This window comes from Schistocerca nitens, chromosome 6, assembly GCF_023898315.1.
Source record: "Schistocerca nitens isolate TAMUIC-IGC-003100 chromosome 6, iqSchNite1.1, whole genome shotgun sequence".
Classification (NCBI taxonomy): Eukaryota; Metazoa; Arthropoda; class Insecta; order Orthoptera; family Acrididae; genus Schistocerca; species Schistocerca nitens.
Window position 1 is genome coordinate 447,325,448 of NC_064619.1, and position 14,722 is coordinate 447,340,169.

The 14,722-nt window shown below is 38.8% G+C and overlaps 1 protein-coding gene across 8 annotated transcripts in view; it reads left to right on the forward strand.

The window, feature by feature from the left end:
- LOC126262221 (uncharacterized) overlaps positions 1-14,722 on the forward strand; it is a 499,774-nt gene that overhangs the window by 450,457 nt on the left and 34,595 nt on the right. For all 8 annotated transcript variants that reach the window (XM_049958664.1, XM_049958660.1, XM_049958662.1 and 5 more), the window contains 3 exons: positions 4,694-4,780; positions 7,972-8,136; positions 8,632-8,814. In XM_049958664.1, coding sequence (XP_049814621.1) covers positions 4,694-4,780; positions 7,972-8,136; positions 8,632-8,814 — 435 coding nt within the window. The remainder of the gene's footprint in view (positions 1-4,693; positions 4,781-7,971; positions 8,137-8,631; positions 8,815-14,722) is intronic.

Here is a 14,722-nt window from a genome sequence, read left to right on the forward strand (position 1 = left end):
GCTCAATATACAGATTGAATAACATCGGGGAGAGGCTACAACCCTGTCTCACTCCTTTCCCAACCACTGCTTCCCTTTCATGTCCCTCGACTCTTATAACTGATGTCTGGTTTCTGTACAAATTGTAAATAGTGTTTCGCTCCCTGTATTTTACCCCTGCCACCTTCAGAATTTGAAAGAGAGTATTCCAGTCAACATTGTCAAAAGCTTTCTCTAAGTCTACAAATGCTAGAAACGTAGGTTTGCCTTTCCTTAATCTAGCTTCTAAGATAAATCGTAGGGTCAGTATTGCCTCACATGTTCCAATATTTCTACGGAATCCAAACTGATCTTCCTCCGAGGTCGGTTTCTACTAGTTATGCCATTCATCTGTAAAGAACTCGCGTTAGTATTTTGCAGCTGTGACTTATTAAACTGATAGTTCGGTAATTTTCACATCTGTCAACGCCTGCTTTTTTTTTTCGATTGGAATTATTATATTCTTCTTGAAGTCTGAGAGTACTTCGCCTGTTTCATACATGTTGCTCACCAGATGGTAGAGTTTTGTCAGGACTGGCTCTCCCAAGGCCGTCAATAGTTCTAATGGTATGTTGTCTACTCCCGGGGCCTTGTTTCGACTCGGGTCTTTCAGTGCTCTGTCAAACTCTTCACGCAGTATCGTATCTCAGATTTCATCTTCGTCTACATCCTCTTCCCTTTCCATAATATTGTCCTCAAGTACATCGCCCTTGTATAGACCCTCTATATACTTCTTCCACCTTTCTGCTTTCCCTTCTTTGCTTAGAACTGGATTTCCATTTGAGCTCTTAATATTCATACAAGTGGTTCTCTTTTCTCCAAAGGTCTCTTCAATTTTCCTGTAGGCAGTATCTATATCACCCCTAGTGAGATAAGCCTCTACATCCTTGCACTTCCTGTCGATCTCATTTTTGAGACATTTGTATTTCTTTTTGCCTGCTTCATTTACTGCATTTTTGTATTTTCTCCTTTAATCAATTAAATTCAGTATTTCTTCTGTTACCAAAGGATTTCTACTAGCCCTCGTCTTTTTACCTACTTGATCCTGTGCTGCCTTCACTACTTCATCCCTCAAAGCTACCCATTCTTCTTCTACTGTATTTCTTTCCCCCATTCCTGCCATTTGTTCCCTTACGCTCTCCCTGAAACTCTGTACAACCTCTGATTTAGTCAGTTTATCCAGGTCCCATCTCCTTAAATTCTCACCTTTTTGCAGTTTCTTCAGTTTTAATCTACAGTTCATAACCAATAGATTGTGGTCAGAGTCCACATCTGCCCCTGGAAATGTCTTACAATTTAAAACCTGGTTTCTAAATCTCTGTCTTACCATTGTATAATCCATCCTAAATCTGTCAGTATCTCCAGGCTTCTTCCATGTATATAACCTTCTTTTATGATTCTTGAACCAAGTGTTAGCTATGATTAAGTTGTGCTCTGTGCAAAATTCTACCAGGCGGCTTCCTCTTTCATTTCTTATCCCCAATCCATATTCACCTACTACGTTTCCTTCTGTCCCTTTTCCTAATACTGAATTCCAGTCACCCATGACTATTAAATTTTCGGCTCCCTTTGCTATCTGAATAATTTCTTTTATTTTGTCATACATTTCTTCAATTTCTTCATCATCTGCAGAGCTAGCTGGTATATAAACTTTCTACTACTGTAGTAGGCGTGGGTTTCGTGTCTATCTTGGCCACAATAATGCGTTCACTATGCTGTTTGTAGTAGCTTACCCGCATTCCTATTTTTTTTATTCATTATTAAACCTACTCCTTCATTACCCCTATTTGACTTTGTATTTATAACCCTGTAATCACCTGACCAAAAGTCTTGTTCCTCCTGCCACCGAACTTCGCTAATTCCCACTATATCTAACTTTAACCTATCCATTTCCCTTTTTAAATTTTCTAACCTACCTGCCCGATTAAGGGATCTGACATTCCACACTCCGATCCGTAGAATGCCAGTTTTCTTTCTCCTTATAACGACGTCCTCTTGAGTAGTCCCCTCCCGGAGATCCGAATGGGGGACTATTTTACCTCCAGAATATTTTACCCAAGAGGACGCCATCATCATTAACCATACATTAAAGCTGCATGCCCTCGGGAAAAATAACGGCTGTAGTTTCCCCTTGCTTTCAACCGTTCGCACTACCAGCACAGCGAGGCTGTTTTGGTTAGTGTTACAAGGCCAGATCAGTCAATCATCCAGACTGTTGCCCCTGCAACTACTGAAAAGGCTGCTGCCCCTCTTCAGGAACCACGCGTTTGTCTGGCCTCTCAACAGATACCCCTCCATTGTGGTTGCACCTATGGTACGGCTATCTGTATCGCTGAGGCACGCAAGCCTCCCCACCAACTCATGGTCCATGGTTCATGGGGGGCACTTGACTGTATAAGTAGTAATAACCATATAGCATTGCTGGCTCACTTGTCAGTAGAGCTGTCAAGTAACATCATTATGAAATATGAGGGCGGTTTGAAAAGTTCTTGGAATCACCACGAGAGGTCAGTGCGAGCGCAACGAGTTGTTCACGTGATATTCATTGAACTGTTGCCTGTAAACATGTGCCACATCAGTGTTCTTGGAAGAGAGCTATGGTGGTGGCATGGCTCTGTTGTTGTTCCGATGTAGTGATTTGCGAAGATGCAAAAAATAGAGATTCGAGTAGTGATTAAGTACTTCGTAAAGGAAGGTATGAAAGCACAGGACATTCATGCCGATTTCCAGAACTCACAGGGGGACTCCACTCCTTCATATTCAACTGTTGCCAAGTGGACAAATGAATTTAAATTTGGTCGGGAGAGCTTAGATGATGATCTGTGCAGTGGTCGGTGAAGATGTGTCACTACTCCAGAAATTATAGCAAAAGTGCACAAAATGGTCATGGAGGATCGCCAATCGAAAGTGCGTGAAATTGCTCACGTTTGCCAGATGTCATCTGAAAGGGTATATCACATTTTAACTGAAGAAATAGAAATGAAAAAATTATCTGCAAGATGGGTGCCGCGACTCTTTATGTGACGTGATGCACACATGTGCCGTCGCCATGGTAAAATTACACGAACTAAGGTATGAATTGTTGCTACACCCACCTTATTCACCTGATGTGGCTCTGTCAGACTTCCATATCTTCCCGAAACTGAAAGTTTTTCTTGGTAGATGAAGATTTACTTCAAACAAAGAATTGATAGCTGGAGTTGACAACTATTTTGCAGGCCTGGAGGAAACTTGTTTTTGAGATGGGATCAAGGCACTGGAACATCGTTGGGCCAAGTGCATTAAACTACAAGGTGACTTCTTTGAAAAATAAAAAAAGTACTTTTTTTTTTCTCTCTGTATTCCGTTCCGAGAACTCTTCAAACCACCCCCGTAAACTTTCATAATTTGACAACTTCACAAATAACTGCTCCAGCAAAAGTTTACAGCTAATATAGCCTCACTGGCATCAGAGGAACAAACTTAGTAGTGTGAGAATACCTGAGACGTCGATGTCATATGGATTTCAAGACCACATGATGTACATAGAAAACAATAATTCTATAATACATTAAATTATTTATTTCAATGTTTGAAATGTGGTACCAAACTATATACTTTACACAGATAACTCGAAGATGGACGTCGCACCAAAATAGGCCTTTTGTAATAGACAATACAGTAGAACACAGCAGTATCTTGATCTCATAGCACAATACATAATGTCCTTATATGACCTAAGCAATGCAATGGGCCAGATGAGAACAAAAAGTTTGACCACTTGTGTTGAATTTGTAAATTGGAACAAAGTTACCGAGAAAGGTGGTGCAGTGGTTAGCACACTGGACTCCCGTACGGAAGGGAGATGGTTTTCCATGATTTTCCTAAACCACTTAAGGCAAATGTCAGGATGGCTCCCTTGAAAGGCCACAGCCAATTTCCTACCCCATATTTCTGCAGAGTTTGTGCTCCATCTCTGATGATCTTCCTATCTTTCTTTGAACAAAGTTGTCACATTTTCATGTAAAAGTATGAAAAGCTGTAAAATTTGGGAATGGTGATAAGATGTCCATAAAAGATTCATATTTCAGTTAATTTAGATTAATTACGGATTAGTCACTAGAAATATGACACAGCCAGCTTTGATAATTTCTCATATTCAAAAAATTTCTGGAACGCCCAAAATACAGGAGCTGATAATGGTCTGAATTTTGTAGAATAAGCTAAAACTCAATTTCATGAAATTATAGTTAGTTGATAGGTCTGGTGTCAGTATATCAGATTAGGATTAGAGTTACCCAGTTCACATTACAACAACAATGGAAATTCCTAGAGAGATCAACACATAAAATACACAAAAGGCAACCACTTAGTATTTACACTAGCGTTTGAGCTCTTGTTCTTTTTCTAGTAAAAATACGCGCATTCTCTCTCTCACACCCAGACACTCACATCCTTGGTTATGGATGAGAATGTTTGGTTGTCTTGTGTGGTTGTGTGTAAGAATGCGAATGTGTGTGTCCTTTTACTAGAGAAAGAGTAAGAGCTCAAAAGCTAGTTGAATACTGTATTGTGTTTCTATTAACTAATACAAGCTAGAATGTTTTAGTTCTTTTATGCTTATAGTTTTTAGTTTTATTATGAGTGCTGTCACTGCTGATTGTGTCGGTATAAAGTGGCATGTGTGTTTTAATAGGCTCCTGAGGGGGAGACTCAGCCCAGCACTGAAGTGGACTTGTTCATCTCAACTGAGAAGATAATGGTGCTAAACACTGATCTCAAGGTACAATGCATTATTTTATATGACAGTACCTTACAACTAAATAACATTGAAATCCAGGGACAAAACTTTTGCAAATTCGCATACTATGTAGCAGAAGCTGTGCATGTGGTGGTGGGGGTGGTGGGTGGGGGGGGGGGGGGGACGGCACATGTTTTCTAATGCTCTGAAGATCCACTTACGTTCTCAGTTGTTTTTGCTGTCTGAGTTATCGGCCGTCTTGGTGAACGACTTGAAAGCTGTCGACCATGTTTTACTTTTCCTCCACTTCTCTATGGCGTATTTTATGGACCTTTCTCAAAGTTCCTGATTTCAGCTGTCTTTCAGTCTGTCAATTGAGTTTAATGCGTAGTAATTTTCAACTCCTCTCTCTCTCTCTCTCTCTCTCTCTCTCTCTCTCTCTATGTTCTACAGTTCTGACATGAGTGCCTATGACATGTATGACCATAGATGTTTTTGAACCTTGAAAACAAAAACAAAACAATCAATTCCTAGGTGTCTGAATGTTGCTCAGTTCCTCTTGTTTTTTGCATGTAGTGGATTGTTTGGAAGTACACATACAGATACATTTTAAACTGTGTAATTTGGCTGCTTACAGTATTTAATTTTTGTCATCATTTTTAGTGTGTGAAGTTGTCATCCATGAATAACAGTGGAAATTCGTGTATAAAGGTAGATCACTTAAATATAAATAAAGATGATTGTGCTTGAGTTTGAACAAAAGATGTGTTTTTGTCACAAGAAATTATTTCACTTTTCCCTTTGTTATATAAACATCCCTTGCTTTGTGTGCATTTGCTAAATCTATATTAAAGTTCTGTGAAACAGTACACCAGATTCCATATCTTTTCAATCCACAGTTGGAAGTTATCCACACTGTGAAATTCATCAAAACATTTTTGAATAATAATTTACCCTTTGAGCAAATCTTACACTGTCCAGCAAAATGATGTTCATATGTAATTTTCTAAGATATTTAAACTGTGCACCATACCAGAACATAAATTACTGGTCCCTGTGTTTTGCAGATGAAGTTCATGCAGTGTTATTGAGGCACACCTCACTGTTTTCAATTTGCTGGTATCTTTTCTCCTACTTTCCAAACTTGACAGAAGCTCCTTGTTTTCTCATACAATTTTTATCTGCCAAAACGATTCAGTTTACCCATTTCCTTCTAAATGCCTAGAAAGCATCCTGCTTCCTTCTAAGTGCCTAGAAAGTATCCTGCTTCAATTGACCGGTTAATTCCTCTAGTTAAAAGGTACTATAGTGTGTTAGAAACTCTTTTTGTTATTGTAGGCTGGCTGCTGTAGCCGATCGGTTCTAGGCGCTTCAGTCCGGAACTGCGTGTGCTGCTGCTATGGTCGCAGGTTCCAATCCTGCCTCAGGCATGGATGTGTGTGATGTTCTTAGGTTAGTTAGGTTTACGTAGATCTAAGTCTAGGGGACTGATGACGTCAGATGTTTAGTCCCATAGTCTTAGAGCCAGTTTTGTTATTGTAATGGGTAATGCAGTACATGCTTGTGTTAAAGAATTTTAAGATTTTTCTATTATTTCTACATCTGGCACCATAGTTTTATTCAGGCTAAGAAAATAACTAATTATTCTAACTAGGAACACAAGGAAACACACAGCCATGAAAGAGAGAAAATTTATTGGGTCACAGAATGACATAATCAGGAATACAATGAAAGTAGTTTACATGTCTTGAACACATTTAACAGTGGAGGGCCTGGAAGCCCGTGCATGCCCGTCTAAAGATGCAATCCACGTCTAGGTCGCTATTGTAGTGCTGTGAGCACATGGCGAACCTGATGATGGTAGTCAGTAACTGAGCTGCCCCTGGCAGCTGCCTCAAGGTTCATCGTTCAAATGTTGGTACACACTACACTTGTCATAATGGCCCAATATTCATGCGCTTTAGGTGGTAGGTGTGGTAACCAGCAAATTACTACACTAATACTGCTGGAAGCCATGATCGTTTGTGTACTCTTGTATGTGTGTGCCTGTAGTGCTAAAAATTCTGTATCCAGAGAAAATAAGTACTGGTCAACAATTCTGCCTCATAATTTTATAGTTTTTTAAAGTGAATTTTCTTTATGATAAACAGCTTAGATTTATGGCTGCACACCAACATACACAGTATAATAGTTAGTAAAATTAGGACTTTACTTCTGTTTGTTCATTATGTGGATGTCTGTTTATAGCTCCACAATATTTCTGTATTTATGTTACTAACTGCAGTAATCCACTTCAGTTTGCTTTAATTGTTTTTAAACTTTCATATTAAAGTGATGATAATTAATTTCTTTAAACTTTGACGGTACTTACTCTTCACTGAACGATCTTTTAATGTATGTTTTCAAATGCTTCACTATTTTCATATTTAATAACAAACATAATGCTTGTGTTAAATGAGTCATACTGACATTTCAGCAGCTGCAATTAATTGTCATAATTACTTGTTTATTTCATATCGTGATAAAGTATTGTGTTGATTAACATAAGATTGTTACTAAATGTTTTAATGACATAACACTGTAGAAATGCATTAAATATTTGGTAATCCAACCTATATTGCATTTGTCTGTATTATGCAGCAGTATTGATCTTGCTGTAATGCCAAATAATTTTCATTTCTACAAAAAAAAATAAATAAATAAATAAAAATAAAAAAAAATAAAAAAAAATCGTTTTAGACTTAATACATATTCCTACTCTGAAAGAGCTATTTGCGGCAATTCCTCACACACTTATGCAATTCTTCACACACTTATACTGATGACAGTATGACCATCACAGGACACAACATGAAGGTTGGGGAGAGTTGGAAGGGGCAGAAACAGGATGTTGAGCATTGCTGCAACAATATTTATATATTCAGTTACCCATCCTTCTCTTTCTCTATTTTATAATAAAAATGTAATAGCTGAGTTAGTTGTGTGTTATGTGTCATATTAGTTTCAGAAGTGTGTAATGTGCTGTGGTAATCAGATTATTGATAGAGGTTCTTCTAAATTTAGGGTTGTATGTTGTTAATGTATATTACAGTTTATGTATGTTTGTTTCCTGAACTTCACACCATCATGTGTACAAATTTATCCTACTATGCTACAAAGTATTTTGTCCCTCTTGTGTGCCCTTACTTTCTCATTCTCTTGTTGCTTATAATACTTGCAAAATTATGTTACAGGAAATCATGATGGACCATGCACTGCGCACCATATCTTACATAGCAGATATTGGCGATTTGGTGGTGCTAATGGCAAGACGACGCTTCGTGCCACACGAAGTGGATGAACCACCGAAGATAAATCGAACTCCCAAAATGATTTGTCATGTCTTTGAGAGTGAAGAGGTTTGTACATTTTCTGCAAAGTAAAGTTCCCTGACTGATTAAAAAAATTAAATGGAAAGCATTGTGTACAAATAACTGTAAAACTGATGATCATTTATCGTAGTAACAAAGTGCAAATCACACTAATGAGACTTGGTGGGAATAATTAGAAATGGAGTGACTGCTTAAAAACTGATTTTCTTGAATGCACTCAGTAAACCACTGTGAGCAACATTACAAGTGTATTGGATTATGGCGTAGAGGTGCTCTTATTTTACATAGTGCTAGGTGAAAAACTGAAGAAAGTGTAAACTGAGAACAGAAACTATAGTCCTAAAGAATAGAGTTCTTCTCAGAACACATTGTACATAACAGTAAACAAGAATGACAGGAAATGTTTTAGTATTATTAAATATCGTAACCCAAGCATTAAAATCACAGTACCCTGCATGCAAAAATCATTTAATATAAATATTGGTGTCAGAATTGTTATTACAGATTTATTATTTTCATTAGGCCCAGTTTATTGCACAGTCAATTGGACAAGCTTTTCAAGTGGCATATATGGAGTTTCTTAAGGCAAATGGCATAGAAGATCATAGCTTTGTGAAAGAAATGGATTACCAGGAGGTGCTCAATTCTCAGGAGATATTTGGTGATGAGCTACAGATGTTTGCCAAGAAAGAGATGCAAAAAGAGGTAAAAGAAAAATAATTGTTGTCGTTATGGCATAAAATGTAGACGGTACTACAGTTTTTATTTGTGTGTGTGTGTGTGTGTGTGTGTGTGTGTGTGTGTGTGTGTTTTTGAAGTTTTGAAGAATTAATACTTTTTATTCACACTGCAAAATTGCCCTTGAAATCAATGTATGTGAATCAGCACTTGGCTAAGAAAAACTACACAAAGTACAGCCTCATACAGAGAAGGAACTAAGACACAAAAATTCCAAAGAAAATGGAAACACATGTCATAAAGAACAGCTGTCAGTTAAATCTGAAAGCAATCCATAGTAATTCCACTAGTCTTTGCATTAGAACAAAATTTTTTAAGCTGATGACTAGTAAAATGCACCATAAGAATGGTAATGAAAATTCTTTCTTTCTTTCTTTCTTTCTTTCTTTCTTCCTTCCTTCCTTTCTTTGTTATGCCATCTTAAGGGCTTCATTTAAGCTTTATATTTGGTTTGACAGGTTGACTTCTTTCCCAAAATCTCTTCATGATTCACTTTTGTTCTGTTGTTGTGATCATTTCTTACCAGTATAATTTTTAGCTTTTTAGTGTTCCAGTAGCTAGAAAATTTATTGAGATTTTCTTTCTGGTGTTCATATCTTGTAAATTTGCTCTAGTTTCCCTTAAGCAGCTGATACTACCTCTTTTGAAGTAATAATGTTGGTGAATCTGTTGGTATCTATCCTATAAATATAGTCATAGAATTTCAGTTGTCACTTGCACAATATGTTTGCGAACTTATCTATTAGCATGTAGAAATCAGATGTTGTAATGTTGCAGTATTACTTTGCGTATTACGAGGTATATCCACAAAGTAAGTTCTGTTTGGTTATTTAAAACAAATGTGTACAGATACAGAAAAAATATTTATTGTACAAAAATCTACAACTGTTAAACTACTTTTCTACATAGCTTCTGAAATTTTGTAGGCACTTGTCATAGCGTGGCATAAGTTTTTGTGTGCCTTCTACATAGAAGGTTGCCGCCTGTGTATTCAACCATGTGGTTACATGTTCCTTCAGCTCGTCATCATTGTTGAAGTGTTGACCAGCAAGAACAGATTTTAGGTGTAAGAAGAGATGAAAGTTGCGCGAAGCGAGGTCTGGGCTGAATGGAGGCTGATAAAATGCGTACCAGTGAAATTCCCGTAAGAGTTGTTTGGTCACATTCATCGTGTGAGGTCAGGCATTATTGTGGAAAAAAAACAACACCTTTTGACAGTAATCCTTGGCGCTTGTTCTGTATTGCGTGGCGCAATTTCTAGATGGTTTCGCAGTAACCATGTCCATGGATTGTTTGGCCTCGTGGTAAGAAATCAATCAAAAATGCCTTTTCTGTCCCAAAAACTGGTGCACATGACTTTTAGAGATGTCAAGATTTGCTTAGGCTTAACCTTCATTGGGGATGAAATGTGTGTCCATTTCATTGATTGCCATTTTGTTTCAGGGGTGTCGTATGAAACCGAAGTTTTATCCCCCATGACTATCCGAGAAAGAAAACAATCGCCTTCTTCATTGTGGTGTGTCAAAAACTGAAGTGCACTGCCCATCCGTTGTTTTTTGTGTTGTTCAGTAAGAATTTTGGGTACCCAACGTGAGCAAAGTTTTCAAAATTTCAGTTTTTCAGTAACAATTTCATGAATTAGTGATTGTGAGATTTGTGGAACTGCCATAGCAAAGGCACTAAGTATAAACTTACGATTGTGCTTAATCTTCTCTTCAATTATGTGAACCGGTTCGTCGGTAACCACAGATAATCATCCACTTCGTTCTTCATTGTGCACTTGATCATGTCCTTCATTGAACAGTCTGACCCATCTTCTAACCATTTAATCACTCGTAGCATTTCGTCCGTAAACCTCGCAGATTTGCCAATGAATTTCGTTTGGTTTAATTTTCTTTGCATTTAGAAAATGAATCACAAATCTGATTTCACATGTGGCGGGATTTTCAATTATGGCTGACATTATAAAGAAGCACTACAAACCACACATCGGCAACAGTGATCTGAAAATGGTGTACATGTCTTCTCCTTGAGTCAGAGTAACTGTGGCGCATGCTCAGAACTGCAATTGTAGTGCTGCCGCGGATAGAAATAGAAATGGAACTTACTTTGTGGACGACCCTCGTATTATTATTATTATTATTATTATTGTTGTTGTTGTTGTTGTTTTTTTTTTTTCCTATAGTTGTTCCAAGTGATTCTGGGTACTGTTTAAAGTCTGATACGTCTTTCTAAGTTTCCACTGTTATCATCCCGTATATGAAGGAGGGTACCAATAAAATTGTTCCATACTCCATCTTTAGTAGAAATTTCCTGCTGCTTTCGTGCAAATTTTCTTGGTAATGGGTTTGCTTGTGACATATCCGTAGCCCTGTATTATTTGCCACTAATATTTTTTTTTTCTGTGACAGATTTAGTTTTGTTCTTTAATTTTTCCCGTGCCTGCGATATCATCAACGAAAAACTAAGCATTTTATATTGATTTTGCGGCCAGAATTGCCATTGTTAATGCCTTTCAAATCTTTTCCCATTCTCTTACAACTTCAAATTGTGGACAAATACTTATGTGAAAATGCATTCTTGATACCATTGTAATCAACAAATCAGCATGTTTATATTTAATGTAGCTTAAAAGTTAAAATTTCATATCATAATTGTTTACTAGTGTACTGATAGGGTTGAGTGACCATGTATGTGGTGGGAATAATGCTGCATAAGTAATGTCTGGACGTGGAAAGTACAGTCTAGTTTCATGAGAGGATCAAAGGTGGTGTGTCATTCTGGATAACTACTTATAATTAGTTGTGAATTTTTAATCTGCATGTGAGAATATTACAGATGAACTTCCATGTGATCAGACCTGTAATTACTATTTACTTGGCCCCCAATTAAGCACTCTCACTTTCACCACCTGTTGTGTAGAGTCACTCCAGCAGTGATCCGACATGTCTTTAATTTAGTTACAGCTTAGGCAGCTGCAGATAAGCAGTGTCGGGAACATGTTGAACCAACAAAGGATTTGATGAGATGAACGTCAGCATCTGAGTCATATATTTGTAAAGTAAGAATCTGCTTAGGTGGTAATGTTAAATAACAGAAAATCGGTTGTAAAGAGAATTTATTTATTAAACAATGAAAAATCTGGGATGGAATAATGACAATCATTACTTTGGAAAGTTGAGCTTGCTTACTCCCATTTGTAAGCAAGCTACAAACAGCCAGCAAATCAAGTCATTGCATCCATGCATCCAGCAAGGGGCTCAGCCTCCTTGCTGGCCTTGATGACTTGCTCAGCAGGCTGCTTGTTGCTCCCTTAGACTTGCAAGCATGTAAGCTGAACTTTACATTTTGACTGGCCTAACTGCCATACATATAGGATTGTTTTCAATTAATTGTCAGCACCTGAGGATTGATAATGCTCTGAAACTGGTTGTGCAGTTTATAAATTTTCATTACAATTGAAGCAGATGTTGCTTTACAAATAATGGAGTAGTAGCATATGGTCACCTCTTGACAGTCGGAAAGCCACATCATGTCATTGCGAACGTTGTTCCTCCAAACTCTTGGCAAGATCCCAGGCTGTTGGTTTTATTACAGGCTGTAGAATATTTTTGCCTCAGATCGTCACATCACAAACTGTATATTTTGTAAAGTTTTAGCAGTGTACTCATGAGAAATGCTCTTCTTGTGAAAAATACCAACATTAACTATGGAGTACTTGGGGCAATTTCAGTCAGTAACAAATCACTGAATAGGAGAGGTGTTGAACCGCGAATGGGCACTTAAACAAGACTTAAAACTTTGCTTGTTTTTGTACAAATTCGGTTTCAAGCCAGATGTAATGCATGCGCACATGGCTACAGCAGGGAGAGTTGGGGGAGGGTGGCTGACAGCTGCGTGGAATATGGGGGAAAGAGAAAGCAGGTGCACGAGCTAAGAACATGACATAAACACCAGCACCTGGCAAATTCGTGAAGCACATAACAGTGGTATAGAGGAGTGGATTGGGCGGGGTTGCCTGAACGGAGGAAGGGGAGATGGGGCAAGAGGGTGTGGGTTCTGGGTGAGTGAACTTAGGCTCTTGGGATAGTGTGGAGGTGGGTGTGGGGTAGGAGGCTAGAAGAGGTTGAAGCCAGGAGGGTTATGGGAAGGAAGGATGTGTAGGAGGTGCAACTAGCATTTATGTAGTTCACAGGAGCTGCTGGTATTAGGGGAGGGTAAGAGGCAGGTGTGAAGGATCTAGATTGAATGGGTTGTGAAGCAGCCGTTGAAATCGAACATTTTGTTTTCAGCAGCATTTTCCACTACTGGATGGTCACCTCTGTTCTTGTCTACAGTTTGGCAGTGGCCATTCATTCAGATATGTATGTGGTACACCACAATCACTGCAGATGTGACGTCCTGGTGCTGTGTATTTACCCAGCACACTGTGGACATACAGGGTGTGTGTGTGTGTGTGTGTGTGTGTGTGTGTGTGTGTGTGTGTGTGTGTGTGTGTGTGTGTGTGTGTTGCATTTTTAATCATAAATTATTTACAAACTCTTTACGTATATGGTTTAGTATGTGAAAACATTTGCTGTTGGAGCAAGACCCTCTAAGCACTCTTACAGATAATGTGATGGAGTGAAGGTGAGGGCATTTATCAAAAGCAAATGATATTACTGTCCCTTCCAAAGTTTTGGGGTTGCTAGTGTAATTGCTGTCAGTCCTGACTAACTCAGAGTTTCTCGTAGTGACGTGCTTCAATGACAGCATCTTGGTTTTCAAGCAGTGTCATTTCAAATAAAACACTTGAGCTCTCAATGACTCTCTCTGCCATCATTGTCAAGAATAAAAACTGCTGACTGCTTGGGCAGGTGCAATTTCCAGTTTATATTGGTACAATTTCAGCATTTTGCATCTATCAGATAGGACAGAAGCTACACATGAGCAGGAGGAGTTAGGCAGCTGTGGACCACTGCGGGACCGAGTGACATCAGGTGGCACTGGGAATCGGCACAACATTTGGAATTGTTGCTCCCACCAACTTACAAGCATCAAGCATCCGTCTTTGCTTTCTTTTGATGCCCAAAGCCCCCTCTAACACCCCACTATGTATGTACCCCCTGTCTCTGTTTACAACCCTATACACAAGGTAGTGGTTCCAAACACAGTAGTTCACAGAGCATAGATTATTTTGGTTAGTGGCAACCTAGTCTGAACTGCAGCATTTGAGATGGATATTCACAGGGAATGATTATAGCTAGGGAGACATTTTAAATGCTTTCAAGTGTCACTTATGAAGGAAACTGTGTAAGTTGGCTGGTTTCCTGCCATACTGTGAGGGAATGAGCAGCAAGTTAGGATGTGTGCTACAGAGACATGGACTGAGACTAGTGTTCCAGCCTGCCCCCTAGATACAAAATATGCTGCGCCCCGTTAAAGACGACATAGAATTTGTGGGCCCAGTGTGTATGGTGTCCTTTGCAAATGCAGCAGCATCTACATAGGTCAAACTATTTGTACAGTTTTGGAGTGTTGTACCAAGTAAACAAAGGCAACTTGAGTAGTCGGCAATAGCTAAGCATGGCCTGAAAAATGGACACAAAATACAATTTGAAAATACTAGAGTCTTGGTTCATGCATCTGAGATTAAAATAAGCAGCAGCAATTTTAACAGAGTGGGGAACTGGGCATTGAATATTGAAAGAAAGCAAAGATGGATGCTCGACACTTACAGGGAGGCAAATTTGGCACTGGCCCCTGGTGCCACCTGACATCAGTCGGTCCCATGGCAGCCTGGAGCTGCTGGGAGCTGCCCGACTTGCCTTCCATGCATAGGTCATTTCGGCCCTCTCAGAGTGGTGCTGTTGCTACAATTGTGACAACGTGAATG